Source organism: Gobius niger, assembly GCF_951799975.1.
Source record: "Gobius niger genome assembly, chromosome: 17".
Lineage (NCBI taxonomy): Eukaryota > Metazoa > Chordata > Actinopteri > Gobiiformes > Gobiidae > Gobius > Gobius niger.
The window spans coordinates 26,871,385-26,899,291 of NC_136868.1; the positions used below are offsets into that span (position 1 = coordinate 26,871,385).

General features: G+C 44.4%; 1 protein-coding gene across 1 annotated transcript in view; it reads left to right on the top strand.

The window, feature by feature from the left end:
* hmcn1 (hemicentin 1) overlaps positions 1-27,351 on the top strand; it is a 49,447-nt gene extending 22,096 nt beyond the window's left edge. Inside the window, exons 19-107 of the mRNA XM_079575318.1 lie at positions 37-181; positions 455-567; positions 1,213-1,372; positions 1,497-1,659; positions 2,426-2,553; positions 2,641-2,892; positions 3,039-3,134; positions 3,342-3,536; positions 3,606-3,736; positions 4,054-4,201; positions 4,634-4,760; positions 4,839-4,993; positions 5,061-5,339; positions 5,416-5,697; positions 6,339-6,447; positions 6,520-6,689; positions 6,881-7,035; positions 7,240-7,363; positions 7,478-7,579; positions 7,707-7,883; positions 8,031-8,182; positions 8,329-8,452; positions 9,221-9,396; positions 9,542-9,638; positions 9,743-9,865; positions 9,946-10,101; positions 10,214-10,495; positions 10,576-10,743; positions 10,871-10,984; positions 11,069-11,155; positions 11,222-11,413; positions 11,490-11,663; positions 11,740-11,853; positions 11,951-12,096; positions 12,172-12,322; positions 12,516-12,701; positions 12,768-12,881; positions 13,001-13,188; positions 13,265-13,361; positions 13,458-13,619; positions 13,695-13,808; positions 13,888-14,090; positions 14,170-14,251; positions 14,337-14,468; positions 14,566-14,715; positions 14,777-14,936; positions 15,044-15,168; positions 15,252-15,435; positions 15,534-15,631; positions 15,775-16,053; positions 16,439-16,635; positions 16,826-16,907; positions 16,977-17,113; positions 17,189-17,330; positions 17,426-17,570; positions 17,651-17,778; positions 17,863-18,019; positions 18,139-18,260; positions 18,332-18,496; positions 18,599-18,706; positions 18,782-18,919; positions 19,023-19,157; positions 19,312-19,581; positions 19,702-19,892; positions 19,982-20,195; positions 20,266-20,400; positions 20,480-20,670; positions 20,745-20,826; positions 20,906-21,175; positions 21,268-21,438; positions 21,519-21,689; positions 21,849-22,019; positions 22,090-22,260; positions 22,332-22,502; positions 22,579-22,749; positions 22,823-22,969; positions 23,039-23,176; positions 23,252-23,373; positions 23,515-23,752; positions 23,831-23,893; positions 23,988-24,107; positions 24,174-24,308; positions 24,384-24,497; positions 24,568-24,693; positions 24,767-24,895; positions 25,578-25,943; positions 26,061-26,180; positions 26,248-26,374; positions 26,440-27,351. Of these exons, the coding sequence (XP_079431444.1) occupies positions 37-181; positions 455-567; positions 1,213-1,372; positions 1,497-1,659; positions 2,426-2,553; positions 2,641-2,892; positions 3,039-3,134; positions 3,342-3,536; positions 3,606-3,736; positions 4,054-4,201; positions 4,634-4,760; positions 4,839-4,993; positions 5,061-5,339; positions 5,416-5,697; positions 6,339-6,447; positions 6,520-6,689; positions 6,881-7,035; positions 7,240-7,363; positions 7,478-7,579; positions 7,707-7,883; positions 8,031-8,182; positions 8,329-8,452; positions 9,221-9,396; positions 9,542-9,638; positions 9,743-9,865; positions 9,946-10,101; positions 10,214-10,495; positions 10,576-10,743; positions 10,871-10,984; positions 11,069-11,155; positions 11,222-11,413; positions 11,490-11,663; positions 11,740-11,853; positions 11,951-12,096; positions 12,172-12,322; positions 12,516-12,701; positions 12,768-12,881; positions 13,001-13,188; positions 13,265-13,361; positions 13,458-13,619; positions 13,695-13,808; positions 13,888-14,090; positions 14,170-14,251; positions 14,337-14,468; positions 14,566-14,715; positions 14,777-14,936; positions 15,044-15,168; positions 15,252-15,435; positions 15,534-15,631; positions 15,775-16,053; positions 16,439-16,635; positions 16,826-16,907; positions 16,977-17,113; positions 17,189-17,330; positions 17,426-17,570; positions 17,651-17,778; positions 17,863-18,019; positions 18,139-18,260; positions 18,332-18,496; positions 18,599-18,706; positions 18,782-18,919; positions 19,023-19,157; positions 19,312-19,581; positions 19,702-19,892; positions 19,982-20,195; positions 20,266-20,400; positions 20,480-20,670; positions 20,745-20,826; positions 20,906-21,175; positions 21,268-21,438; positions 21,519-21,689; positions 21,849-22,019; positions 22,090-22,260; positions 22,332-22,502; positions 22,579-22,749; positions 22,823-22,969; positions 23,039-23,176; positions 23,252-23,373; positions 23,515-23,752; positions 23,831-23,893; positions 23,988-24,107; positions 24,174-24,308; positions 24,384-24,497; positions 24,568-24,693; positions 24,767-24,895; positions 25,578-25,943; positions 26,061-26,180; positions 26,248-26,374; positions 26,440-26,806 (14,088 nt within the window). The 3' untranslated portion in view covers positions 26,807-27,351. The remainder of the gene's footprint in view (positions 1-36; positions 182-454; positions 568-1,212; positions 1,373-1,496; positions 1,660-2,425; positions 2,554-2,640; positions 2,893-3,038; positions 3,135-3,341; positions 3,537-3,605; positions 3,737-4,053; positions 4,202-4,633; positions 4,761-4,838; positions 4,994-5,060; positions 5,340-5,415; positions 5,698-6,338; positions 6,448-6,519; positions 6,690-6,880; positions 7,036-7,239; positions 7,364-7,477; positions 7,580-7,706; positions 7,884-8,030; positions 8,183-8,328; positions 8,453-9,220; positions 9,397-9,541; positions 9,639-9,742; positions 9,866-9,945; positions 10,102-10,213; positions 10,496-10,575; positions 10,744-10,870; positions 10,985-11,068; positions 11,156-11,221; positions 11,414-11,489; positions 11,664-11,739; positions 11,854-11,950; positions 12,097-12,171; positions 12,323-12,515; positions 12,702-12,767; positions 12,882-13,000; positions 13,189-13,264; positions 13,362-13,457; positions 13,620-13,694; positions 13,809-13,887; positions 14,091-14,169; positions 14,252-14,336; positions 14,469-14,565; positions 14,716-14,776; positions 14,937-15,043; positions 15,169-15,251; positions 15,436-15,533; positions 15,632-15,774; positions 16,054-16,438; positions 16,636-16,825; positions 16,908-16,976; positions 17,114-17,188; positions 17,331-17,425; positions 17,571-17,650; positions 17,779-17,862; positions 18,020-18,138; positions 18,261-18,331; positions 18,497-18,598; positions 18,707-18,781; positions 18,920-19,022; positions 19,158-19,311; positions 19,582-19,701; positions 19,893-19,981; positions 20,196-20,265; positions 20,401-20,479; positions 20,671-20,744; positions 20,827-20,905; positions 21,176-21,267; positions 21,439-21,518; positions 21,690-21,848; positions 22,020-22,089; positions 22,261-22,331; positions 22,503-22,578; positions 22,750-22,822; positions 22,970-23,038; positions 23,177-23,251; positions 23,374-23,514; positions 23,753-23,830; positions 23,894-23,987; positions 24,108-24,173; positions 24,309-24,383; positions 24,498-24,567; positions 24,694-24,766; positions 24,896-25,577; positions 25,944-26,060; positions 26,181-26,247; positions 26,375-26,439) is intronic.
* Positions 27,352-27,907: the final 556 nt, after the last annotated feature.

The window sequence follows — 27,907 nt, forward strand, 5'->3', positions numbered from 1 at the left end:
AGAAAGTTTTATTCTAATGCAGTATTCATGTTCCAGTTGGCCTCGGACCAGTACTTGACCGTGAGGAGAGATGGCAGTTTGCACATTGAGCGGGTTCAGCTGGACGATGCTGGAGACTACACCTGTTTAGCTGAGAACGCCGTCGGGGCCACAAACCACACCACGACGGTCAATGTCCATGGTACAGCACATACATATGCCTTTTTAAATGGCCACTAATTGTCCAACTGATTATAAGAGCAAGTCTAAGGGTGCGATTATAAACGGCTGTGTCTGAAAAACGAAGTCTGTTTTAGATTTCCGTGAGAGAGAGTTGCACGTCAAACGTTACTAAAAACTACAGACTAATGTTTGGGCATCTGTGTGATCTTTGTGCGTGAATGTGAATAATCTCTAGTGGTATTCAGTACAAAGCAGAACAATTAACAGCTTTTTTATCTGTTTTGTTTTGCAGTGATTCCCACAATACAACACGGCCCCCAGGTTTTCAGTACAGTAGAGGGAACGCCCATCTCTCTCCCGTGTCGCGCGAACGGAATCCCAGATCCAGATATTACGTGGACCAAAGTGAGTATCAGCTTCATGATTATTATGCATCAATATAAAAGCAATCTCTGCACAATTCTGAGGCGACATTTTTGTTATGAAATAATTCTTAAATTATTTTATTGTAAATTAAGTGGAAGGTTGTGTTGAGCTCCATACCGATGTCTCAACTTAACATATGGTTTATCTCAAATATTATACATATATTATTCAGAAAGATCCTATTTACATGTGTGTGCCATATGTTCTACTGTATGAAATCGATACCAAACGTCTTTGAAGCTTGTTTCTCTGCGATGCATACTTCAAATTCCCCCTGTGTCTGACTGAATAAAACATATTTTACCTGATTTTACTAAGATAAAATATACTAGCCGCCAGGACTGGCTCTAGCTCTACATCTGACATTTGCTGACCCTATTTGTAACTGTTCCGTACCTCCTCCTTCGTCTCCTAATTAGCTGGCTCTTTCTATAAGACCTGCAATAATCTAGCATTTATCTTATTACTTATTCCCACCAAACTGATTTACCCATCAGCCTAAGATCAATAAACACTGGCACACTTAGTAGGTCAGACATTCATTTATATTTGAGGATTTGTTTTGGCGTCTTGGACACGTGTAAATAAACCTCATGTAATGGAAGCGTCTCATTTGTTTGATAGGGCGGGAAGCTGCTAAACTTGGGTGGTCCCAACTTCTCCTTACACACGGATGGGACTCTATTCATTGAGTCTCCAACGGGAAACGAGTCCGGAGAGTTTATCTGCACCGCTATCAATGCTGCTGGGTTTGCCACAAGGAAGGTCCAGCTCACTGTCTACGGTAAAGTCAAGACGACCTTGGAGTCTGAGAAATGTGGTCTTTTACAAGTCTATGGAACAACATTTAACTACATTTGTTCCAATCTTTACCCACTGAATAAACTATAGTGTGTCTTTATGTCCAGTGCGTCCAAGATCCAGCTCAGGTCTAGATGGGCGCACAGTCCCACTGACGATGTCTGTTGTTGAAGGAGAGGATGTTGTTTTACCCTGTGAGGTTCAAAGTGTGCCCCCTCCAACCATCAGCTGGGCCAAGGAGAGGCAGCTCATTTCTCCCTTTTCCATCAGGTATTCTACACACACTTGTAAATGATTTACTGTGACGGTTTCAAAATGAAAAGAGATTTGTTTCCTCATCCTGTTTAGACATAGTAATTTGAGTAAACCACTAACATATGCATCACCTTTAATAACATCTGGATACAAATAAACATTTGAAATATTATATTATTAAATTCAGTTTGTGTTTTGTTAGATTGAAAGAAACTTTCATTTGTTTTGACTGCAGACCCGGTTTTAACCTCAGGCTATAGTTAGTGGTTTTATAAGATGACTGAGTACTCTCACCCCTCTGTGATCTGTTGTACCCACTGTGAGTCTGCGGCAGCAGCTATAATTGTGGTCGGTGTTGGATTAGTAAGGATCAGTGTGTAAGGTCTGTTTACAGTGAAAAGTGAGGAGAGGAAAATAACTGTTTTCATTCGAAAACTTTGTATTGGTATGTAATAATATAACATTTCAGCCATGAAATAGCATTTATTTTGTAATGTTCTTTTTTTTTTCCCTCTGCGATAAAACTTCTTCAGCTTTAGTTTAATAATCATTGTGACTTTGATTTGAAGGTATGTTTTGTGTGTCTCTTTGAGGATGGACTAAACTTGACTAGAAAGCTTAAGTTTACAAAGTAGAGGAGGAGATGACGTGAAGTGTTAAAGTTGAAATACATGAGTGAGATAGTATGAGATTATAAAGTTAAGCATTGCAATGTTTGATAGGAAAAAGAAGAAGAAGAAGAAAGTTATACTTTTTTATTACTTTAATTGTACATCTCCAGACACTCACAGCTTCAACCTGGCTCACTCAAAATCCTGGAGACCAGAGTGTCCGACAGCGGGCTGTACGTGTGTGTGGCCTCCAACATCGCTGGAAACTTTACTCAAACAGTTGAACTCAGCGTTTTGGGTAAAATCAACTCACACCAAAACATAATTTTAAAATATATTACAGAATTATAAGGCTTACAATTTTTTATTTTCCTTTTATTTTCAGTGCCGGCCAACATTCAGGCTGGTCCCAGGGTGATGAAGGTGCTGATGGGTCACCCTGTGGAGCTGCCCTGTGTGGCTCATGGTATCCCCGTGCCCACACTTGCCTGGACCAGGGGTGGTCGAACGTATCCAGTCTCCCATGATGGAAGCCTGGTTTTCAGAAAGGTGTCACTGGACAATGAGGGCACTTACACTTGCACAGCCACAAACACCGCAGGGAAAGATGAGGCTGGAGTTCAGCTGCTGGTGCAAGGTCAGGAAGAGTTCAAAAATAATGCAAACCTGTGTTATAGACATCTTTATACACATCTTTCATGATTCTATTCTGTTTTATTATATATAGGTCATATCTATAAATAATGCTTAGTATGACTCACAAAAACTTTATTTTTTTTGTAGTTCCCCCAGTGGTAGAGGTCCTGGAGCCACCATTCAACAGTCCACTGCAGGAACGGGTGGCAAACCAGAAAATAGCGTTTCCCTGCCCTGCTAAAGGTACACCTCACATTATTACTTTAGGCACAACAATTTGATTCAGACCAATATCAGGCAAATAACAGAGATCTTAATACTTGTTGTGTAGACAGGAGATAAAAATAAAATATTCATCCCATATTCATTTCCCATCTTTCGACCTATCTACCTGTGCTTTGCGTGCTGTTTTTGTGATGATGGAAAAACCATCACTGCTGCATATTATAGGTTTCCCGAAGCCTGTGATTCGATGGTTGCGCAATGGTCAAGAACTCACTGGCAATGAGCCTGGCATCTCCATTCTGGAGGATGGCACTTTGCTGATTCTGTCCTCTATTTCTCCTCTGGACAATGGCGAGTACACATGTGCTGCAGTCAACGACGCCGGGTCCACAGAGAAGAAGTACCAGCTCAAAGTAAATGGTAAATGCTTCAATATTCTGCTTTCAAATAATAAAAAGACAAATGGATGATATTTGTGCCGTTTTACAGTCCCCCCAGATTTCTCCAATCGTGAATTACCAGGCAATGTCTCTGTTGTTCTCAACCAACCCACCACCATTGTGTGTGATGTGACAGGAAGCCCACCTCCCGTTATCACCTGGTACAAGGATGGCATTCCTGTACGTTATAGTGAAAACCTTCTACTCACGTTTAGTAATAGATGCATAGAAATTTGAATGCGTGTAGTCTTCATGTAAGATATTTTTACATTTAAGTAGTATGATGATGAAGCTGTGAGCAAAGGGAAGCAAAATACTTGAATCTTTGCCTGCTTTTGCAATTAAACTTAATGACTGATTTTCCTCAGTGGGATTTCACTTTCATATAAAACTAACAGGAAACGCCGTCTCATAATCATAATCATTGTCAGGAAACATTACGCAAGCTGTTTCTTTTGTTTTGTTCAGTGCCTCAATGTGTTTGTTGTGACTGGCAGGTAGTTTCTAGCAACACTATCCAAATAATGGATTCAGGAAAAAGTCTGAAACTACTGCAGGCTTCCAGATCAGATTCAGGAAGCTACAGCTGTAAAGCCATCAACATCGCTGGCAGCACTGAGCGAGACTTCTTCTTAGATGTGCTTGGTGAGTAAACCAACAGCTCCTGCTGTAAGCATGTGGCAACTCAGCAAGTACCTAGCCCTTTATTTCTAAACTAAAAAGAATTACTGGAAAACAAAAAGAAATTGCTCGGTTTGTTTGTTTATTTGTTTATTTATTATGGAATCCCCATTAGCTTCCACCATGGTGGTTGCTAGTCTTCCTAGGGTTCCGATTAAAAAAGAAAATTGCCAGTGAGACATTACAATGGATAAATATACAGTGTTTTCACAGCAATTTTAGCAGAATATAAAAATGTACAATCACTAAGACAAAAGTTAATCAATAAAATTATAAAGTGATTGTGTCAATTATGCCATTAAAAACAACAAATACAATTAGAAATGCAGTAAACATTCAAGAACATATTGAAAATGCATTATTTCATTAAGTATTTTACTTTTCTGTCTCTTCCAGTCCCGCCAACCATAATAGGATCTGCTTCTCCGCGAGATGTCACAGCTATTCTCAAACAGGAGATCTTTCTGGAGTGCAAAGTACAGGGGATGCCGTTTCCAACAATACAGTGGTACAAAGACAGGAAGTGAGTGTCTTGATCAGCAAAAACAACGTTGTAATTATATACTTTGTAGACTAAACTTGGTTTTGTGCTTCATTCAAGGCTTGTTTTCCTGGGTGATCCCAATATAGAGGTGAAAAATAAGGGTCAAGTTTTGAAAATTAAAAGTGCCCGTTTGGGAGACCAAGCGCGCTATCAGTGTAGTGTCGCAAACACAGCTGGTAAACAGTCAAAAGATTTCAACCTCAGCGTGTTCGGTAAGCTCACATCCTACAAGTCACTGAAGAGACCAAAACTCACTATATTTTCTTCGTCCCACTGTAGTGCCACCCTCCATAAAAGCCGGAAACATAACCTCAGAAGTGACAGCTCTCCTGGACACTGCAGTGACCTTGGAGTGTGAGCCGCGAGGAGTTCCATTACCCACTATCACCTGGTACCGCAATGAAGAGGCCATTCTGTCGCACCGCCAGGCTCAGTACATAGAGAAAGGACATTACCTGAAAATCCCACGAGTGCAGGCGTCTGATGCTGGACTCTACATCTGTAGAGTGACCAGTGTGGCTGGCAGAGCTGAAAAGACTTACAAACTGGATGTTTACTGTGAGTCGTTTTGAAAAGTGTAAATGATTTCAATTAAGCATTGATTGAAGCATTAATAGAAGTGCATCTTCTGCAGTGCCCCCGACCATTGACGGAGTAGATGACGGTCCATCAGAGAGGAAAGTAGTGCTGAGTAAGCCTCTGGTGCTCGAGTGCGAGGCGGGGGGTCATCCTCCCCCTTCGCTGACCTGGCTGAAGGACGGGGTGCCTGTACAGGACAGTGACAGCCTGCGGGTTCTTGAACATGGGAAGAAAATTGAGATAAGCTCTGCAACAGTGTCAGACTCTGGACGCTATGTCTGTGTGGCTACAAGCATCGCGGGAGAAAAGGAGATCAAATATGATGTCAAAGTGTTAGGTAAGGTCTCTTTGTATTCAGCAACTGAAGCCTTGAGGCAAACATTAGCCATTTATTTCCTCCTTTTGAACCATATTTTCTAATTGCATGCAGGTGTTGTCTGTCACGACAAAGGACTGCATGTTAACAGCAGACTCACTGACTCTCACGTTAAGCCCTTTAAGCTCTATAATCACTCTGACAAATAGCCTGTGCCCTGTTTAGTGTTCGCTAAATGGTTGGTGACAGCAGGAAAAAAGTGTGCCGTTGTCGGCAGGATTCGAACCTGCGCGGGGAAACCCCAATGGATTTCTAGTCCATCGCCTTAACCACTCGGCCACGACAACCTGTGAAACATGACCCCAGTGTTTCGGTTTGCTGTCCAAAGCTGTGCACATTCTATGGGAACAAGACACCTGTCCGCAGCAGGCCCATGACAAACTGAAATCTAAAAAAGAGATGGCTGAGGCCAGTTTATACTTTGTGCTCAGGGTTGAGTGATGGATTTGTTTAGATACATTTTCATCTTTTCTTTCCCCATAGTTTGAATATAGGATTTATTTCTAATAGACCAAAGTTTGATTGACTTTCATGACACAAACATTTATTACTCAAAATAAATTTGTGTGAAACCTTACACTTTACCTTTTTTTTTTTTCCAGTTCCTCCTTTTATCGAGAGTGGAGATGGTGGAACAGACAGCACAGTCATCATCAACAGTCCACTAGAGCTGGAGTGTCATGCCACTGGGACTCCTGCTCCTACAATAACGTAAGAGATCCTCTTTAACATTATATCACAACATACTGTGTCAGTGTTCTTCACCACTAACATGTTTACCAGGTGGTACAAAGATGGGAAGCCGGTGAGACAGGGCGAGGGCTTACGCGTGGCTGCCAGTGGTCGACGGCTGGTGGTCTCTCGTGCCCAGGTCTCAGACACAGCTCGCTTTCAATGTGTGGCAACTAATGAAGCAGGCGACCACGAGAGAGACTTCAATGTAGTTGTGCATGGTAATGTTTGAACCATCTTCCATTACCGTACACACCTTAACCCCTGTCTTTTCTAACTGTACAATATGTGCTTTAAATGCAAACAATAGGAATCTGCACTTTTGGGTAATTGTGATTACCTTCCTGCTTGAGATTCTTTGCTGATAAATTTGCATTTGAACTTTGGCTGATGCTTTTCAATGCGCTTGTAGTTCCTCCATCCATCCGTACGACTGGGCCTGGTGAGCGGTCAGTGGTTCTTCATAAGTCCATTAGCCTTGAATGTATCTCCAGTGGGACTCCCCCGCCCAGCGTCACCTGGCTCAAAGACGGCCGACCTGTGGACACAACAAAGGAGCACCTGAAGGTTAAAATGAATTCTCTGTTTGTGTGTCCTTCCGTCTGCTGTTCATTTACACATGGTAAATGAATCCAGCTGTATTAATGAAAAGAGGCATATGCATGAGTTTTTCCCCATGTCAGAGCTTCATAAATCCTGCATGCTTTATGTCCTTCCGTTTATGTGACGTGCCATGAGCTGTTTTATCTCCTCCGTGTGTCTGTATTGCAGCTGGACTCGGCCGGCAGGTTGTTGAAGATTGCCGAGGCCAGACTAGAGGATTCTGGGAGGTACACCTGTTTGGCCACGAATGCAGCCGGGGAAGCGCAGCAGCACACACGTCTCAGTGTCCACGGTAACCACCACAAACACAAAGACACAAGCGTATTTCTCTCTACACTTTGTTATCGAGGGAATGGGTGGAGATCATTAAGTGTCATCTGATCATCATGTTCAATGTGTTTCCCAGAGCCTCCCAATGTCTCTAACGCAGGCGAGATGCTAAACCAGACCGTCCTGTCAGGCTATTCCACTGAGCTCCAGTGCAAGGTCACAGGAAGCCCTTTACCCGGTAGGAAAGAGCTAATCATCTACCCAAATCACATCAACGTGCACACAGTGGGAAATTTATATCACTCGCCCTTAAAGCTTCTACTATTTCTTATTTTCACATCCGTGGTACCTCTCTCTTCTTTCAGCGATCACTTGGTACAAAGATGGCCGACCTCTCATGAGCGCAGCTGGGCTGACTATGCTGAAACGCGGGCAGATTCTGGAGATTGAACGTGCTCAGCTGTCCGACGCTGGAGTGTACAGATGTGTGGCCATGAACCTGGCTGGAGTGGCTGAGACTTTTCACAGCCTCCAGGTGTTTGGTGAGTAGATACAATATGATTCGACTGCTGAATTTTGGGATTGTCCAATGGAAAAAAAACAACTTTTAAATGACCAATGAGTGGGTCAAATATTGAGCATATATTGAGCCCATATTTAATTTTGTGTTTTGTTTCAACCTAATGCAGTACCTCCTGCCATTTCAAGTCGAGGTGCGACTGTTACTGTGGTGGTGAATGAAGCTTCCAGACTTGAGTGTGAGGCCACAGGAGTCCCATTGCCCAGTCTGACTTGGCTTAAGGACGGCAGCCCTGTGGCCAGTGTGTCCCATGGAATACAGGTGACAATATGTACAATCATGTTAAAGACAACTGGCTCATGTTTGTTGCAACATGTTCTGCTGCACCAGTGCGGTATATATTGTTTGTAGTTAAACGTAGACAGCAAAACACTTGCTGAGATACTGTTCTACGGTGATCATCTCAGGTGCTGTCTGGCGGCAGAGTACTGTCTCTGAACAGTGCACAGGTCAGCGACACAGGCAGGTACACCTGTGTGGCTGTCAACGCTGGAGGAGAACAACAAAGAGACTATGACCTCAGGGTGTACGGTGAGTAAAGACGCCATTTATTACCCTTGCAATGCTTCCTGTGTGAGTAATGAAATTAGAAGTGCTGGCATACTGTAGACAAACCACTGTGTGCATTTTTCTTCCACTAGGTCACTGATAATAATCTTTTTAAGAGTTACTCCTAACCGCACCAGATACACCAAAAGTCATATAAAATAAATTTGCCAAAGGCCTGAAGAAGAACATATGTTTCACCAGGTTTAGTCTTAATAAACCTCGTCAGTTTGTGATGCAGAGCTGAGCTGAAGGCAAAGGAACATGTTATACAAGACCAATCAAAGTAAATGTGACTGAGGGTATCGGAGACACACAGGTCAATGAATGAGTGTGTGTGTGCGTGGCTATGCAAAACACATCCACATGACGTGCCTTTCCTCAGGAAGATCGAAAAGAGCTTGTCCAGGGGAATAGGGGCAGATTTGTTGAGGTAATTGTTACCATTCAGCAGCAGCTTCCTGTCTCTGGCCAAAGCTCAGCTCTGCTTCTGCAACTTTCCTTGTGACTCGTGTTTTGTCAGTCATTGACCCAGAAGTGTTGAATAATGAGGCATGCAGTCATTTTATCTAACTAATACAAGACAAGAACTCAATGGTATTCAATGAAATCTTTGCTCTCACTCTTATGTTTGTGTACATCAGTGCCATCTATCGATCAGATATACAATGTTTCATTTGCATATCTCCTCACAATTCTATTCACATTTTGCAGTGTTCTTCTTGAATTTTCCTTTCCGTGTTGTTGTGACAGTGCCACCGGACATAAAGGGCGAAGAGGTCAATGCCACGGTGATGCTTGGTGAGCCTGTGGAGCTGCACTGCCAGAGTGACGCCATCCCTCCACCAACTCTCTCTTGGCGCAAAGATGGCCGCCCTCTCTTCAGGAAGCCTGGACTTACTGTTTCTGATGATGGAAGTCTGCTAAAGGTACAGCAATATCCGGCGATAAAAACACAAACAATATGAAGTCAAGATAATTGTAGTCTTTCGATAACCAAATGTGCTTTCAGTTGCATGTTAATATAAACAATTTAATTTGTTTGGTTGTTCTGCTCTGTGTCTGTGTTCCAAGGTTGACAAAGCACAAATGCAGGACTCAGGTCGCTACACGTGTGAAGCTACAAATGTCGCTGGAAAGACTGAGAAGAACTATAACCTCAATGTCTGGGGTGAGTGCTTTTAGAGATTTGAATGAATTGTTTAAACTAAAGAGAGGATGACTTCTAACGGTGATATGGTGGCGCCGCCCTTTGGTGTTTTGTTCACACTGCAGTTGCCCCAAGTATTAGAGGGTCTGATGAGGTCTCTGCACTAACTGTAACCGAAGGAGGTCTCATCACTTTAGTTTGTGAATCAAGCGGCATACCACCTCCAAGCCTCAACTGGAAGAAAAACGGTGAGCATCTGAAAGAATCACAAGATTACAGTATTCCAAGTGTCAAAACATAGAGAAATAAAATGTGATGAATGTTGTAGGCAAAAATTGGAAGTCAGGTCAGAGGGTCAGGGTTCTGTCCGGTGGACGTCAGCTTCAAATCTCGAGTGCAAACAGAACAGACACAGCCTCCTACACCTGCACTGCCTCCAGTGTGTCAGGCAGCAGTACCAAGGAATACAGCCTGCAAGTTTATGGTAAAGTCACAACATGGTCTCTGAGCATAATCTACTATATTATACACACAAACACACATATAGTATATACACTGTTTCCTAATCCTGAATTGTTTTTCTTTTCATTCTTCAGTGCGTCCTTACATCAAACCAAGCGAGGGCGGCTCGGAGGACATCACTGTGGTCAAAGGAGGGGACATTACTCTCCAATGTGCAGCTGAGGGCGTGCCTCGACCCGCGGTCACATGGTTAAAAGACGGCCGTCCAATTACAGGGCAGTATGGAGCAAAGGTCCTGAACGAAGGCCGGCTACTTCAGATCAAAGACGCCAAAGTGTCTGACACAGGGCGCTACTCCTGCATCGCTGTCAATGTGGCAGGACAGGTGGACAGCAGACACGACATCACTGTACATGGTACCAATGGCCGACTGTGTAATCTAGGATCAGTTGTGTTTCTGTACTTGTGGATCATCACATGTTTTCTGCTCGTGCAGTCCCGCCCACTATACTTGGAGAGGTGCAGTTTCCAGAAAATATCAGTGTTGTTGTAAAGAATCCTGTAGCTTTAAGCTGTGAGGCCCATGGTATTCCACTCCCTGCTATTACATGGCTCAAAGATGGACAGCCAATCACAACAACGAGCTCAGTACGCGTCCTCTCGGGTGAGAATATGATACTTCTTATACACACTGGAATTTCAAATAAAACACTTATGTCATACAATATTTTATCAAATATTTTCTCTGCCTTTGTATCTTTTCATTTAACAATCCATCTTAATGTAACAAGGAGGGCGAAGTTTGCGGCTCCTGCACACTGCTGTGGAGGATGCTGGGAGATACACCTGTATCGTATCAAACTCTGCTGGAGAGGAGAGAAAGAACTTTGATCTTGACATCCTGGGTCAGAAAAAATGGTTTCTTGAATAATGACTGTGCACATGAATCCTATAGCGTGTTTTGACCATATCTTTATTTTCTTATACAGTTCCGCCCAGCATTGTGGATGGAGGAAGTGTTCATGACACTAAAGTGAAGGAGAAACACAACATCACTCTGACCTGTGAAGCTACTGGTGAGTCTTCATCATTGCCTCATTGTCACACATCATGAACCATTAATTATACACATCGATGTTCAGGTAACCCTGTCCCAGAAATTAAATGGCAGAAAGATGGGCATCAGCTGGTGCCTGACGTGACCCACCAGATTCTGTCACACGGTCGCTTCCTTCACATCACTGGTGCTCAGGTGGGGGACACTGGTCGGTACAGCTGCCAGGCTTCCAACAGCGCTGGTGATCGAAGTCGCCACTTTAATCTCAATGTCTTAGGTGAGAACATAGTACTTGTCTCATATACAGTAATCAAAATCAGCATGAGATTTGATTTGTTTTCTTTTTTCATCAGTGGCTCCAACAATTGCTCAGTCCGGTCCCGAGGGCTCTGCAGAGGAAGTGACAGTGACCCTGAGCAGCCCAACATCCCTGGTCTGTGAAGCGCAATCCTACCCTCCAGCTTTGATCACATGGCTTAAAGATGGCACTGCTTTTGAATCTACTCGCAATGTCAGAGTCCTCCCAGGTAAAGTTTTCAAACAAGATGTAGATCAGACAGAGAGGAGTATTTCATGTTCAAGTTATTTGTCATATCAATACAGGTGGACGCACACTACAGATTCTCAATGCTAAAGAGGAAGATGCCGGGAGGTACACCTGTGTGGCCACTAATGAGGCGGGAGAGACACTGAAGCACTATGAAGTCAAAGTCTATGGTAGGACTTTCAGTTGTTATCATTGATGCAAACTGTGTTAAGTTAATTTAGTAAGTATGAAGCTGCTAACCCTCCTTAAACACATATTTGACCCCAGTTCCCCCACAGATCAATAAGAATGACATTCCCGGGGAGGGGCTCTCTCCAAAAGAGGTCAAGATCAAGGTCAACAGCACACTGACTTTGGAGTGCGCGGCTCAAGCTTTTCCATCTCCATCGCTGCAGTGGCACAAAGACGGACAGGTGGTTTGCATGTTCTTTGACATTCACAATATTTGTCTATAGCTCCATACATAATAACTCATTTGTACCTTTTAGCCTCTGTTGGCAGATGAGCACGTGTCTATTACAGCCAATGGCCGCATCGTGCAGATCAAACACGCCCAGGTTTCGGACACTGGCCGCTACACGTGCGTGGCTACAAACATTGCGGGAGAGGATGAGAAGGACTTTGATGTAAATATACAAGGTGAACTGGGTTGACATGGAATGAAAGGACTTGAAAATTTACACAGGACTAAAAATTTTAAAATAAAATAAAAAACAGAATCATTATCATCATAAATGGTGTAATGTAGCATCTTTTAGTAAATTACTGTATGTATGTGTGTAATATTTTTTGTACCAAGATATACTTACATTTTCCACATCTCTTCTTTCAGTTCCACCTAATTTCAACAATGGAGACACAGCCTCTCTTCCTGGTATTGACGGCGATGTGCGGGATGTGGTCCTGAACAATCCCATATCATTATACTGTGAAACCAACGCAGTGCCCCCTCCCACACTGACCTGGTACAAAGATGGGCGTGCCCTGCACTCCAATAGCAAAGTCTTGATCTTGCCAGGTAAGAACTGATGTCATACACTTTAAAACGGAATTAAGGTACAACAATGTTACGTCACACTCCCAGGGGGCCGAGTGCTGCAGATTCCCAGAGCCCACCTTGAGGATTCAGGCCGATACACGTGTGTGGCTGTCAACGAAGCAGGAGAAGACTCGCTTCAGTACGACATCAGAGTTTTATGTGAGTGTATGGACAAATAATATGAGGTTATATTCCTGATAGTAATGTTTTCTAAAATAGTCATCCAAACTGAGTGATCAGCAACAGTCACGTGTGGGGTTTTTTGTTTTTATTATTAGTGCCTCCAACAATTCGAGGGTCAGACTTCGACACGCCTGAGGAGGTCACTGTATTGGCAAACAAAACAACACAACTCAAATGTCAAGCTGACGGAAACCCAGGCCCGAAGATCGCTTGGTTCAAGGACGGACAACCCATCAGCGCTGAGGGCACACTTCGCATCCTGGCAAATGGACGCACACTTCAGGTGTGCATAAAGAGATGTAACATTTGCTCTGAAACGCGGACGTATTTTTCATATAAACATAATGCCTTTATTGTAGGTGTTGACTGCCCAAGTTGCTGATACGGGTCGCTATGTGTGTGTGGCTGAAAATGTCGCTGGCAGTGCAGAAAAGTCTTTCAACCTCAATGTTCACGGTATGTCATTCATAGATGTCGACCGCTGCGTCGAACAACTGTGTCTCGTACGAAACGTTAGATCTTATTGAAGGTTGTTTATTGTCTTCCTTTTAGTGCCGCCTTCCATTATTGGGTTGAATCCAGAGAGTCTTACAGTCGTGGTCAACAACTTTGTGTCTCTGTCTTGTGAAGCGATCGGCATCCCTCCACCAACACTGAGCTGGTTAAATGAAAAGGGCCCCGTTCAGGCCAATGGCAATGCTCTTATTATGCCTGGTAATAGATTTTAGCTCAATATTTAGAGATTTCACCTAAATATGTGAACAATAAATTGTCCTTGTTTTCCTATAGGTGGACGTACTTTACAGATTCTCAAAGCAAAAATGTCTGATGGTGGGAAATATAAATGCGTTGCCATGAATGCAGCAGGGGAAGCTCAAAAAGTCATCCACCTGACAGTCTTTGGTCAGTAAAAGCCTGATGGATTATGTTGCATTTACAAAACTTCTCTTCTGTGTATTTACTACTTTATTCATTATTGCAGTCCCGCCCAGTATCCGGGACAGCAGTGGCGGATCCCCTGCTGTGGTGAATGTGCTCATGGGTGAATCGGTGACTCTGGAGTGTGAGTCCAATGCTGTGCCTCCTCCCGTCATCACATGGTACAAGAACGGCAGAGTGGTCACCGAGTCGACCAACTTACAGATCCTTTCGCAGGGACAGATGCTGAAGATCAGAGGCTCAGAGGTGAATAGTTTGAGATGGTGGTAATTTTCTAAAACATGTGTAACGTAAACTATGTTAATGTTAACTCTTACTCACTTAGGTCTCTGATACAGGGCAATATGTGTGCAAGGCCACCAATGTTGCAGGCCAAGTGGACAAAAACTTTCACTTGAATATTTATGGTACAGCAGCATTATTCATTTACACAAATGACTTACATTTACCTCATTTTGAATGTTAGTCAACTGACTGTCTTTGTTCTTTCAGTTCCTCCAAGTATCGATGGTCAATCAGAGGAGACGTTAGTTGAAACCATCAGTAACCCGGTCACTTTTGCCTGTGACGCAACTGGGATCCCTCCACCCCGTCTCACCTGGTTCAAGAACGGTCATCCTATAGGTGAGTACTTAAGCTTTTGTTTGAGGATTACTGTTTTCCTATACTGGGGAAATGTCTTAATTTTTATAAAGTATTGTACTTATGAATGCTTGGTTAGAAAACTCAGAGTCTTTGGAGATGCACATCTTCTCTGGAGGCAGCAAGCTTCAAATAGCTCGATCCCAAGTGTCTGACAGTGGCACTTACACGTGTGTGGCATCAAACGTGGAAGGCAAGGCTCGCAAAAGCTACCACCTCACCATACAAGGTACATGCACTGTCACGGTACAGTTTCAACTATGGTGATTTTAACATGGCTGTCTTTTCAGTTCCTCCTGGTATCTCTGGATCAGAAATGCCTACTGAAATGGGAGTGCTGTTCAATGAAAGCATCCAGCTGGAGTGTCAAGTGCAAGGAAACCCATCGCCGACGATTCAGTGGCTGAAGGACGGACAAGTCATTGACAGTTCCACAAACTTTTCAATCAGGTGAGGTTGAAATATTGTCTCGTCATAATATTTCAACAGTGGCTCATCTCCTCCTCAGAGCTCATATTTTTTTCGATTTCTAAAAACTCCTTTGTTGTTGTCTCCAGTATCAGCTCAGACCGCAGGACTCTGACGGTGGACGCTGCCGACATCTCAGACAGCGGAAAATACACATGTGTGGCCACCAACTCAGCCGGAGAAGAGGACAAGATCTTTAACCTCAATGTGTATGGTCAGTTTTAAAGAGCTTTTCCTCAGATGATCTGCTAGCTTGTTCAGGCATGTAATAGGTTGTTTTTTTTATCTATCCCTCAGTGCCTCCCACGATCGATGGCAACAGAGAGGGAGCAGAGGAGGTGGTCACAGTGTTGGACAGTTCAGTGAACATTGAGTGCGTTGCCACTGGGTCGCCCCCTCCACAGCTGAACTGGCTCAGAAATGGCCTTCCTCTGCCGGTCTCCTCCCACATCAGGCTGCTCTCTGCCGGACAGGTGCTTCGGTAGGTCGGTGGACAGGGATCACTGATTTGTTAGGAAGAAATATGTGTTTTACAGCAATGTAGTTGTTGATTAAATGTTATTATAAAATACTTTTCAGAATAACACGCACTCAAGTATCAGACGGTGGCACCTACACTTGTGTTGCATCAAACAGAGCAGGAGTGGACAACAAATATTACAACGTACAGGTGCTGGGTAAGTAAGAAAAAGAAAAAAAAGAATTGGTTTGTATTTTGTATGTTATTCAGCTCTAATATTCATTGTGTGGTTAGAATCATTATGAATGTAGACACTGCAGACAGCAAGGCTTAATTTTTGTTTCCGTGTTTTTGACCCAGTCCCCCCAGGTCTCGATGGCGCAGGAAGCATAGAAGACCTCACTGTTGTCAGAGGAAACACTGCTGCTCTGGTGTGTGTCGCTGATGGGACACCAGCTCCTGTGATGACCTGGTTCAAAGATGGGAAGGTCCTTCAGCCCGAGGGCCCTGTGCTTCTCCTGAACTTCAACACTACAGTTCACTTCCCTAAAGCCACTGTCAATGACACAGGGCGCTACACATGTGTGGCTAACAACACAGCAGGACAAGCCAGTCGCCATTTCAACCTCAAAGTTCTGGGTAGGTTTAACTTTAGAAAACAAATGTCGTTCCCAACACACTGCACACCATTTTCTGTATTAGCACCCAATTCATAAAGCTATGCACTTTTGGGCAAACACGCATTTTGTTGTTAAAACTTTAACTTTGTCGTCAAAACCTACTCACTCAGAGCTGATACAACACACTGCAGCAAAGCACTAAAATGAACATAAATTGTATTTTAAATAGTCTTTTGTGCTGTGTAAAGAGAGTAAGAGTTTTGGGAACTGCGTGCAAACCATGCACGCAGTTCCCAATGGTTCACGGTGTTCAATCAGTTGGTGGCTCGGGGCAGTCAATGCTCTTTAGGGTCCTAATCATTGGGAAAAACAGTAATGATATTCACATGGTGGGTCTCCAACAGATCCTCCGCGCATCGAGGGTTCTGGCGTCCAAGACAAAGTGTCTGTGGTGGTCAATAATGTTTTGGAGCTGCACTGCAATGCCTCTGGAATCCCGACCCCATCACTGACCTGGCTCAAAGATGGCCGTCCGCTGCCCCAGACAGAGAGTGTGCGCCTCTTGAGTGGAGGAGAGGTGCTGCGTGTGGCTGCGGCACAGGTTTGGAACAGTTTACTAAAAAAAACTTTCCCTGATTTTGCATGAGAGGATTTACTGTGTTTCATTTCATTTCATTTATTAATTTATTTGAATCGCAGTCCAATAAAAAACAAGACAAGAACATACAAAATATAAAACATATAAGCCACAACACACAGCAGTGTCATTTTCACATTCTGTATTTTCTTAGCTGGAGGACACGGGCCGCTACAGCTGCTTGGCCAACAGTCCCGCTGGAGATGACGACAAGGAGTTTCTGGTTCGCGTGAATGGTAAGACACATGATAAAACTAAACTACAAGCGTAATAACATTAACATTGACCGATTTTTTTCTATACAGTCCCTCCTAACATCATTGGGGAGAGTGTACCCCAGGATATATCAGTTCTACTGAACAGGCAGGTAACTCTGGAGTGCAAATCTGATGCAGTCCCACCTCCGACTCTTACCTGGCTCAAAGATGGAGAACCACTGCAGGTGAGAGTCTGTGCAGATGGACAGCTATCATACTAATGCCTGATTAGAATGACGACCTCAACAATCTTTTTATAGGCCTCCCCTCGTGTTCGTATTCTGTCCGGTGGCCGTTACCTCCAGGTCAACATGGCTGAGCTGAGCGACAAAGCTCACTATACCTGTGTGGCTAGTAATGTCGCCGGCAAAACTACAAGGAACTTCAACCTCACTGTCAATGGTATATATATTATATAGTATTTATATACTGTATTTATATATCATAGTATCTAACATCAGATACATGAACAAAATTATTTTTGACTGTTCCTTTAGTGGCTCCAACTATCAAAGAGAGCCCATCAGCCGTGTCAGTGCACATAAATCAGCCCACGGTGCTCGAGTGTGTTGTGGACGGTGTGCCTCCACCTCGCATAACCTGGAGGAAACATGGAGCCGTCTTATCAGGGAACAACCCAAGGTGACTTAGGATAGCTAATAACTGATGGAATTATATATATTTTTTAATCTTTTGATATTATTAACAAGTGTTTTTTGCAGATACACGTTTGCACAGGATGGTTCGTTGCATATTTTTTCTGCTCAGGTCACAGACACAGGCCGCTATTTGTGCATGGCCACAAATCCGGCCGGGACACAGCGGAAGAGAGTGGACCTTCAAGTACATGGTATATCCTTCACAACAGCAGCAGTTTGTTTACTGTAGTCCTACAGTGGTTTATATGAAACTAACAGGCCTTTTTATTGTTCAGTGCTTCCTTCTATTTCTGAGGGTCGCACCAATGTGACAGTCACAGTGAACGTCCAGACCACCTTGTCTTGTGAGGCCACAGGGATTCCCAAACCCACTGTCAGCTGGAGGAAGAATGGGCGGCCCATTAACACAGACCAGAACCAGAATATGTACAGGTTGAACCAGGTTTTTTCACCCTCTCTTCTCTTTTCCAGTGTTTGCCTTGAGTGAGTTTATTCAATAAATATAGTAGAAGCCCCTGTCTCAGACCTCTGTTGCCCCTTGTCATTGTCAGATTGCTGTCATCTGGATCGCTGGTTGTCATAGCACCGACAGTTGAGGACTCAGCTTTGTACGAGTGTGTGGTCTCTAATGAAGCAGGGGAAGACTCCAGATTGATCAACTTCACAGTTCATGGTTAGTGTAGAAGCTTTCAGCACCAAAGAAAATGACATATATATATATATTAATCATTATTTTTTCTCAAGTTCCTCCATCCATTGCTGATGAGCCAACTGAACTTCTTGTGACAAGACTGTCCCCAGTGGTCATAGCTTGTACTGCATCTGGAGTCCCAGAGCCTACAATCCATTGGAGCAAAGACGGTACAAAGCTTTCCCTTCAGGGACAAGGGTACAGCATCCTGCCCACAGGTCAGACCCTTCACAGTCAACTGGTTATACACGTATTACTTACATAAAGAACTATGTATAAACCTTTTGATCACTTGTAATCCATGTGTTTATTGTGTTTAGGCCCAATTGAGATTGACTCAGTTGAGCTCAGTCATGCCGGACGCTACACATGCACCGCCAGAAATGCTGCCGGCTCCACTGTTAGACATGTGCGCCTCACAGTTCAGGGTAAGAAAATAGATAAATACATATATATTGAGGTTTCTATGCAGCATGTACCCTTTACATTCTGTCAATCTCCAGAGCTCCCTGTTATCCTGAACCACCCCGCTGATCTGGATGTGATTTTAAAGAACCCTGTCACATTGCCCTGCAGAGCTACAGGCTCACCCACACCGACCATCACCTGGCAGAAAGAGGGCATTAATATTCCCACTTCAGGTGATCCTTGATTGGATTTACTTCTTATTACTTTCATTTTGTTATTAATAAGGGTTGACCATCATGGTGGCTTTTGTTTTTTTATCTTTTGGGGACATAAAAGGTGGTGTTTACACAGTGCTGCCAAATGGAAGTCTGCAGATCTCTAAGTCCTCTGTGTTGGACTCTGGTACATACATATGTGTGGCTCAGAACTCTGCAGGCACAGCTCTGGGCAAGACCAAACTGAGAGTACAAGGTAAATGCGTATATATATATATATATATATATATATATATATATATATATATATATTTTTTTTTTTTTTAAATACAGCTTTAAATTGTACATGTTGCATTATTTTGGTAAAATTGTGATTCTTTTCCAAAATAAAACATGATACATAATTGCAGTGCCCCCTGTGATCAGCTCGGACACTCAGGGCTATGTCGCTCGGGTGGACTCCTCTGTGACGCTGCAGTGTTTGGCTGACGGTTCTCCCACCCCGAGTGTCACATGGCGTAGAGATGGTCAGCTGCTCACTGAGTCTGTCGGACTGAGAGTGCTCAGCTCAGGCTCTCTGCAGATCGCTTTCATTCAGCCCAGCCACGCAGGACGCTACACATGTACTGTAGCTAATGCTGCGGGAACTGCCAGCCTGGAGATGAGCCTCACTGTACAGAGTAGGTCCTGCATATCAAGCACATTATATAGATTTATGATCGTATATTCTGCCATATATAAGAATCATTGTGGTTTATGCACTCATATATCTAAGTGTTTTTCAACACTCTAATCTGCAGTACCACCATCCATTGGCAGTGGAGAGCAGGAAGTGTCAGTGGTGGAGAACAGTCAGGCCCAATTGGTCTGTGTGGCTGAGGGGGTGCCACAGCCCTCTCTGTCCTGGGAGAAGGACGGGGAGCCTATAAGCGACAGCACAGGGGTTTATACTATCCTGCCATCAGGCGAGCTGGTTATTGACATTGCCCAGGTAGAAAATAACTGGACAATTAAGGTCCAATTAGGTTTCCAATCCATATTTATATTCATGATTATTGGTGTTTTCATGTTTTCCATCAGCCTGAAGATGCAGGCTCTTACACCTGTGTGGCCACAAATGACGTGGGTCAGGACAGTCACACTGTCTCTGTGTCTGTCCACACACATCCTGTTTTCACTGAACTGCTCGGAGATGTGTCACTCAACAAAGGAGAGCGCCTCCTTCTGACCTGCAGCGTCAGCGGCATCCCTGCTCCGCGGATCTCATGGGCCTTCAACAACAACATACTCCCAGGTAGTTCTCACATCATATTTTTATAAACGACCAAATGGGAATTGAAGTTCAGCATCTTTCTTGGTTGTAGTTCATTATGATCATATGAACGGCCACAGTGAGCTGGTCATAGAGAGAGTGAACAAAGACGACTCGGGCACTTACACATGCATCGGACAGAACAGTGTGGGAACTGTCAAGTCTGTGGGATTTGTTTCTGTTAAAGGTAAACAACTGAACTACAATTTATTAAATATCTAAACTATGAACGTACAAACTGTAGAAAAAAAATGTTTTGCTAACAGAGCCCCCGATCATTGATGGAGACCTGCACTTAAACAGGATTGAACCTCTTGGTGGTAACACCATTTTGAATTGTGAGGTCAGAGGAGACCCTCTGCCCACCATCCAGTGGATCAAAAATGGTAGAAACATCAACATTAATAATCGCATCCGCCAGCTGGACAACGGATCTCTGGCCATTTATGGGACAGTGGTAAGCATTGTCATGATTGGGTCTTATACTATACGGTTTACAATGTTTTATGCCTGTCCTTTATATCGTTATAGACTGAAGATGCTGGTAATTACATGTGCGTAGCCACTAACGATGCTGGTGTAGTAGAGAGAAGTGTCACACTGACTCTGCAAAGTAAGTACTTTTGTGGAGTTTGAAAGCTTGTGTAAAATGATCATTTATCTGTACAAATAACCGGCGTGGCTTCTGTCAGGTGCACCAAGCATTGTTGTGGAGCCCGTGGATACAATAGTTGATGCTGGTACTTCAGTGGTACTGAACTGTCAGGCCGAGGGGGAGCCCTCTCCCATGATAGAGTGGTCCCGCGAGGGGCGCCCCCTGTGGGGAAACGAGCGCTTCTCTACACTGACCAATGGCTCACTGCGGGTCAGCAGTGCTCAGAAGGAGGACACGGCTGGGTATGAGTGCGTGGCCAGAAACCTGCTGGGATCTGTGCTGGTCAGGATCACGCTCACTGTACGAGGTGAGCAGAACATGGTTGATCAAGTTCAACTCAAGCACTATCATGAGAATGAAATGAGTAGAATATGAAATACACACTGTGATTTCCTTCAGTGCATGGCGGGTACTCGGAGTGGGCTGAGTGGGGTCCATGTAGTGTGTCCTGTGGAGTTGGAGGTCAGAAGAGAGTGAGGCAGTGCAACAACCCGCTCCCGGCCAATGGAGGACAGCACTGTATTGGACCTGCATCAGAGACACGCAGTTGTCATGGAAAACCTTGTCCAGGTGGGAGCTGCTTGAACTGAAGACTCTAGACTTTGCATTAGCACTAGTGCTAACAGTGCATGTGTGTTAACTGTGTGCAGTGGATGGTAACTGGTCTGAGTGGTCTGTTTGGGAGGAATGTTCACGCACCTGTGGACAGGGCAACAGGACCAGGGTTCGAACCTGCAGTGACCCTCCCGCTCAAAATGGAGGCCGGCCGTGTGAGGGCAAGGCAGTGGAGGTCATCATGTGCAGCGTTAGGCCTTGTCCAGGTAAGGGTCATCTAAAAGCATGAGCCAAAATAACTCCTCCTCTATAGTTAACTATCACATTTAAAATAGTTTTGTGTGCATTCTGGGGACATGGATAATTAATTAACACCTGACCTATAGCTTTAAACCACTTGGTGATCTAACTGTCTCTCTCTCCAGTGGCAGGTAACTGGGGGGCCTGGCTTCCATGGAGCCCCTGCAGCGAGACCTGTGGTAAAGGCATGCAGTCCAGAATCAAACTGTGTAACAACCCCCCTCCAGCGTTTGACGGGCCGCAGTGTGAGGGCAGCGACACACAGACACAAGTGTGCAAGGAGAGGCCCTGTCCCGGTGAGTGCTCACTCATCACGCGCTAACGTTTTTATGGGATAACTAATAGAATAATAAACGACTGCTCTAGTGGATGGGAAATGGTCTTCGTGGATGAATTGGGCCGCATGCAGTGCATCATGTGGAGGCGGGACCAGACAAAGGACACGCCTCTGTGCAAGCCCCGCCCCTGTGCATGGCGGCAGGCAATGTGAGGGCAGTGACATCCAAATCGACTTTTGCAACAGTGACCTATGCCCAGGTGAGGAATCATTTTGCACCATTCTGAATATGCTTCCAACCTCATACTCCAACTTTGTGACTGTGTGGCAGTGAATGGTAACTGGAGCCCCTGGAGCTCCTGGGGCAGCTGCAGCAAGACATGTAACGGTGGCCAGATGAGGCGCTACAGGATGTGTGACAACCCCAGACCCACTAGTGGAGGACGAGCGTGTGCAGGGACCGACTCTCAGATACAGAAGTGCAACACGGCTGACTGCCCTGGTGACTGCTTCTTTAATACTAGAAACCAAGAGACTTTTTCTCGTTGAAGCCTAACCTGAATGTGTGCACTTTGCAGTTGATGGAAGCTGGGGCTCGTGGCAGTCCTGGAGTGAGTGTTCAGTGTCGTGTGGAGGCGGTGAGAGGACAAGATTGCGGATGTGTAACAGCCCATCTCCCAGGAACAGCGGCCGCCCGTGTCCCGGAGACGCCTCCCAGGTGTCCCGCTGCAGCGCCCAAGCCTGCCCAGGTAACGCTTTAGTTAAATCAATGCTACATGAGAATGTGGAAGGTCTTAAGTAAATATTATTTGTCTTTATCAGGGGGTCCTCAAAAGGCTCGCGGCAGCATCATCGGCAACATCAATGATATTGAATTTGGAATAGCAATTCTTAACGCCTCAATCTCTGAGGATAATTCTGAAGGAAGAGTGATTGATGCAACTATCTCTAATATACCAAGGACATTAGGTGGGTCAAAATTCACCACAAAAAACGTCTTTAATGAAGTAACATGACTGATCTTATTTTAAATGAAAGGCCCTGCAATGCGGAAACTTATCTCCATCCTCAACCCCATCTACTGGACCACAGCTCGTGAAATCGGAGAAGCCGTTAATGGTTTCACGCTAACGGGAGGTGTCTTCAGGAGAGAGACACAAGTAGAATTTGCCACAGGTAAACTACAGGACGCAGCTTTGTCTTCACACACCGTAAATGAAACAGAAATACAGACGTCTTTTCTGGTTTCAGGAGAGATCCTGAGAATAACGCACGTTGCCAGAGGGATGGATTCAGACGGGGCTTTGCTATTGGACATTGTCGTAAACGGACACATCCTTCAGCTGCCGTCCAACGCGGACATTAGCATCAAGGTACACAAACTAAAAAATAAGTTTGAAAAGTAGCAAAAAAAATACTCAACTTTTTTTTTGCTTTGTGGCATTTCTTCTCAGTTATATTTATACTTAATGGAAAAAAGATCACATAAACTAGATCAAGAGTCTTTTTTGTAGGATTACACAGAGGACTACATTCAGACGGGCCCGGGACAGCTGTACGCTCAGTCCACACGAATGTTCAGCATCGACAAAGAGAGTGTGCCCTACTCCTGGAACCACACCATCTCATACGACGCTTCCAAAGGAAAGATGCCGTATCTGGTGGAAACCCTGCACGCGGCGGCCATCAGCGCCCTCTACCATCCACTGGAGGAACTGCTGGTGTTCAGGATTCAAGCTACGATCGCGAAAGGTGATGCAAAACTAACGGCAACAATATTTATTTAAATTGATATGGGGATTTATGGTGATTGTTGTTGTCCAAATGTAGGGGAGCGCAGTAACCAGTGTCCGCAGGGCTTCTCTTTGGTGTCTGCTGGTCCCTACTGCGCAGGTGACCGTAATTCATAGAATAAGAGTTATGTTTTCTAGTGATTTATGATTTATCTGTGTAATACTTAATCTTGAACACTGTTGAACGGTTCTAGATGAGAATGAGTGTGAGGTTGGCAGCCCATGTTCTCACACCTGTCACAATGCAATGGGCACATACTACTGCTCCTGTCCCCGGGGACTGACCATATCTGCTGATGGAAGGACTTGCCAGGGTACGTTTATCTGGACTATTTTTATATTTAGGGAAAAACCAAGTGACAAACGTGTGTCTGTTTTAGACATAGATGAGTGTTCGTTGGAGGGACACGTGTGCCATGATGGACAGGACTGTGAAAACACCATTGGCTCGTATCGATGTGTCATGAGGTGTGGGCGGGGCTTCAAGAGAACAGCTGATGGCCTTAGTTGTACTGGTACAGTTTGTTTTTGAGCTTATTAGGACATTTTATGCAGTTGAGGTAACTTTACCAAAGTACTTTGCTCCTCAGATATTAACGAGTGCCAGGACTCCCATCCCTGTCACCAGCACTGTCTGAACACTGTAGGTAGCTACCGCTGTGCCTGTGAGCCTGGATACCAGCTGAAAAACAGACGCTGCATAGGTACATCCACAGCCTGCATGATATTATAGTTATATCGCTGTAACTGATGCACATATTATTTGATACACAGACATAAACGAATGCCGACAGAGAGTATGTCGGTCGGATCAGCAGTGTAAAAACACTCGAGGCGGTTACACCTGCATAGACCTGTGTCCTAGTGGTATGACCAAAGGGGGCAATGGCACATGTGTAGGTGAGTTCATGGACAGAGCTAACATATTAAACTCATGAAAACATTTGGTCAAACATGTTATTCTTATCTGCAGACATTAATGAGTGCAGAGATGGCACTCATCAGTGCAGATACAACCAGATCTGTGAGAACACCAGAGGCAGCTACCACTGCACCTGCCCACGTGGCTACAGGTCCCAGGGGGTGGGACGCCCGTGTGTCGGTATGTATCCAGCCGTCACCTGTCGTCACCTAGCAACAATGTTTAGTAGTAAATGTGTGTAATCTCCTAAATCAGTGGACTTAACACCTTCTTAAAACTTGTTTCTTTTCTTTAAATGAGAATCAGTGATTTCTGTTTAAAAGTAATATTGTCAGTGTAGTTTGGCTTTGCTTTTCTAATGGCAAACTGACTAACTCTCCTGATGAACTGGGAAGAACTTGGTTTTCTGCATGGCATAAACCAGCACCATCTCTGTTACTGACTCTTATATAATTGTCCTGTTTTTTTCTTTTTTTGACTTGCAAACACTTCATTATTTTCCCACTGGCATCTTTCTCATTAACTGAATGTTAACACTTTATTCATCTCTTACCTTCTCTTTGCCCTGGAGTTAATATGTTTTGTGTGTAAAAAAACACAATCATTTAATATGATTTTTGAAGAGAAGTGCTCATTAGTGCAATACATTTCTGTCTTAGGGACATGAGAATGTATTGTTGAAGAGTGGGGTCATTGACGTTTCCCCTTTTTGTCCCTTTTTACTCTCTTCCCTTTTACTTGGCCTCTGTATTTTCACTTTCACCTCTCCACCTCAAACATCTTACGCTCTGCTGTTTCATATTGTGTTGCTGTCTCTTGCACTGTGTTTCTGGGTGCTGGCCTTTCTTTGTGCTGAGGGCAGACATAAATGAGTGTGAGAGGCCTCCTTCGCCCTGTGCACACCAGTGCATCAACACTCAGGGCAGCTTCAAGTGCTCGTGCCCACCAGGCCAACACCTGCTGGGGGATGGCAAGTCCTGCGTGGGGCTGGAGCGTCTGCAGCCCAGCTATGAGAGCTATTCTTATGGCTACCGCTCGTCTCAAAGCTCCCCCCACCACAGCCCCCACCAGCAGCTCTACCACAGCATGGCCTCCCAGAGCTACCACTCCTATGGAGCTACCAACAGGGGGCGCTACAGAGGCCGCACACAGAGGAGTGTGCCAGCCTCACTGCAGGGCTCACTGTCTTGTCAACCAGGGTTTGTGCTCAGAAGGGCTCATTGTGTAGGTAATTATGCCAGAAAAGAAGAGGGTGAATCAGACCAAAATGACGCTATACAGTTCTGTTTCACTGGATTCTACAGCTCTGGTGAATGTTTGTGTGTGTCTGTTTAAACCTCCACAGACATTAACGAGTGTGAGGTGAGGGACACGTGTCAACATGAGTGCATCAACACACCGGGCAGCCACCGGTGTCTCTGTCCCACCGGGTACCGCCTCATGACAAACGGGAAGTCATGCCAAGGTAAGGACCACTGTGAACAGCTTATCATCACTTACTACTACTACATGGACATTGGGTCTGTTTACAGATATAGACGAGTGCCTGGAGCAGAATATCCAGTGTGGAGCCAACCGCATGTGCTTCAACATGAGAGGAAGTTACCAGTGCATTGACACTCCCTGCCCACCAAACTACCTGCGTGATACAGCCACAGGGTAAGGCCTGAAGCAATTGTTCACTTGTTCATAAAGGTTTGTGTTAATAATGTTAAATGCTGCAGGTTCTGTCTGAAAAACTGCCCTCCAAACGACCTGGAGTGTGCGCTGAGCCCCTATGCTCTGGAGTACAAGCTGCTGTCTCTGCCATTTGGCATCGCGGCCAACCAGGACCTGATCCGCCTCGTGGCCTACACCCAGGACGGCGTCATGCACCCCAGGACCACCTTCTTAGTGGTGGATGAGGATGCGACTTTACCCTTTGCCCTACGGGATGAGAACATGAAGGGCGTGCTGTTCACCACGCAGCCGCTCCGAGAGCCGCACACATATCGAATGAAGGTACGAGCTCTATCCTACAGTGAAGACGGAGGCATCGAGTATCAGACTACCTTCATCGTTTACATCGCGGTGTCTGCCTACCCCTACTGAGAGCACTTTAAACCACAACAGGCAAACCAGGCAGAGAAAGCGTAACACTATGAGGAAATGAACAATGTGGAGTCTAATGGTGTGAGTGCCAGCAGAGCAGACTGTGGTGAATATGGACTTAATGCAGGCTGCTGAAATTCAAGAGGATGGACAAACCAGGCTCTGACTCCTGAAACCTCAGTGCGGCCTGTTGGGACCTCAAAATTGTTGTTTTTGTCTTGTCATTAAAGTTTATTTATAAAAAAAAAATCGAATTATTCGAGAACGCCTTCTTATGAAAACCACAAAGTTATTATCTGACATTGTATTTACATCTACCTATTTTAACTTATTGGGACGTGCTTGAAGAACAAGAAGTGCTTAACTTGGTTAAAACTTGACTTTGACATGGTCCAAGGACAGCAGCCTACAATCCTCATTTTGTATTGAAACGTTCGCCAAAACACTATTGCCCATCAAGATGTATTTTAATTTTATGAATGTACAGAGCTATTGTTATCTTAATGTATAAGGATGTTGTATTATTGTATTCATTTTGTAATAAAAGGAAAGAACAATACAATGCATTACATTCTACAATATCCTTTTCAGGGTGCTGACAGATGGAAAATCCAGTCTCATGACTTGAGTCGGACTTAAACAAACAGTAAAATAGTCCCACCATATCAACTACTCTTTATGGAACACATCTGTCTGGACATTCATTTACAATTTCATTTTATTTTTATATTTATGTTAATATGTGAACAGGAAGTCGTTACTGTAGAATGGCTTCCTATTGGCCAATATGATAAAAAACTACAGGATACAGGGTACAGGATCTCAATGATACAAACGTGTTGCTCTCTATGTCGGTGATATGACGATATCCTACAGAGAACTAACAGATATCTTAACTAACACTAACAGACTGACGCAATTCAGAATAGACACATCTGAAGGAAATATCTCAGCACATTTGAGTTTCCGGCGGACGCTGCCCCCAAAAAGAATGATCTGGCTGACAGCAGCTTCAGACACTGCATGAGCGGAAACACCAGTGGCATTTCACACCTAAGAACATCTAGGAAAGATCAAGGACCACATTTACAAAAGAAATGC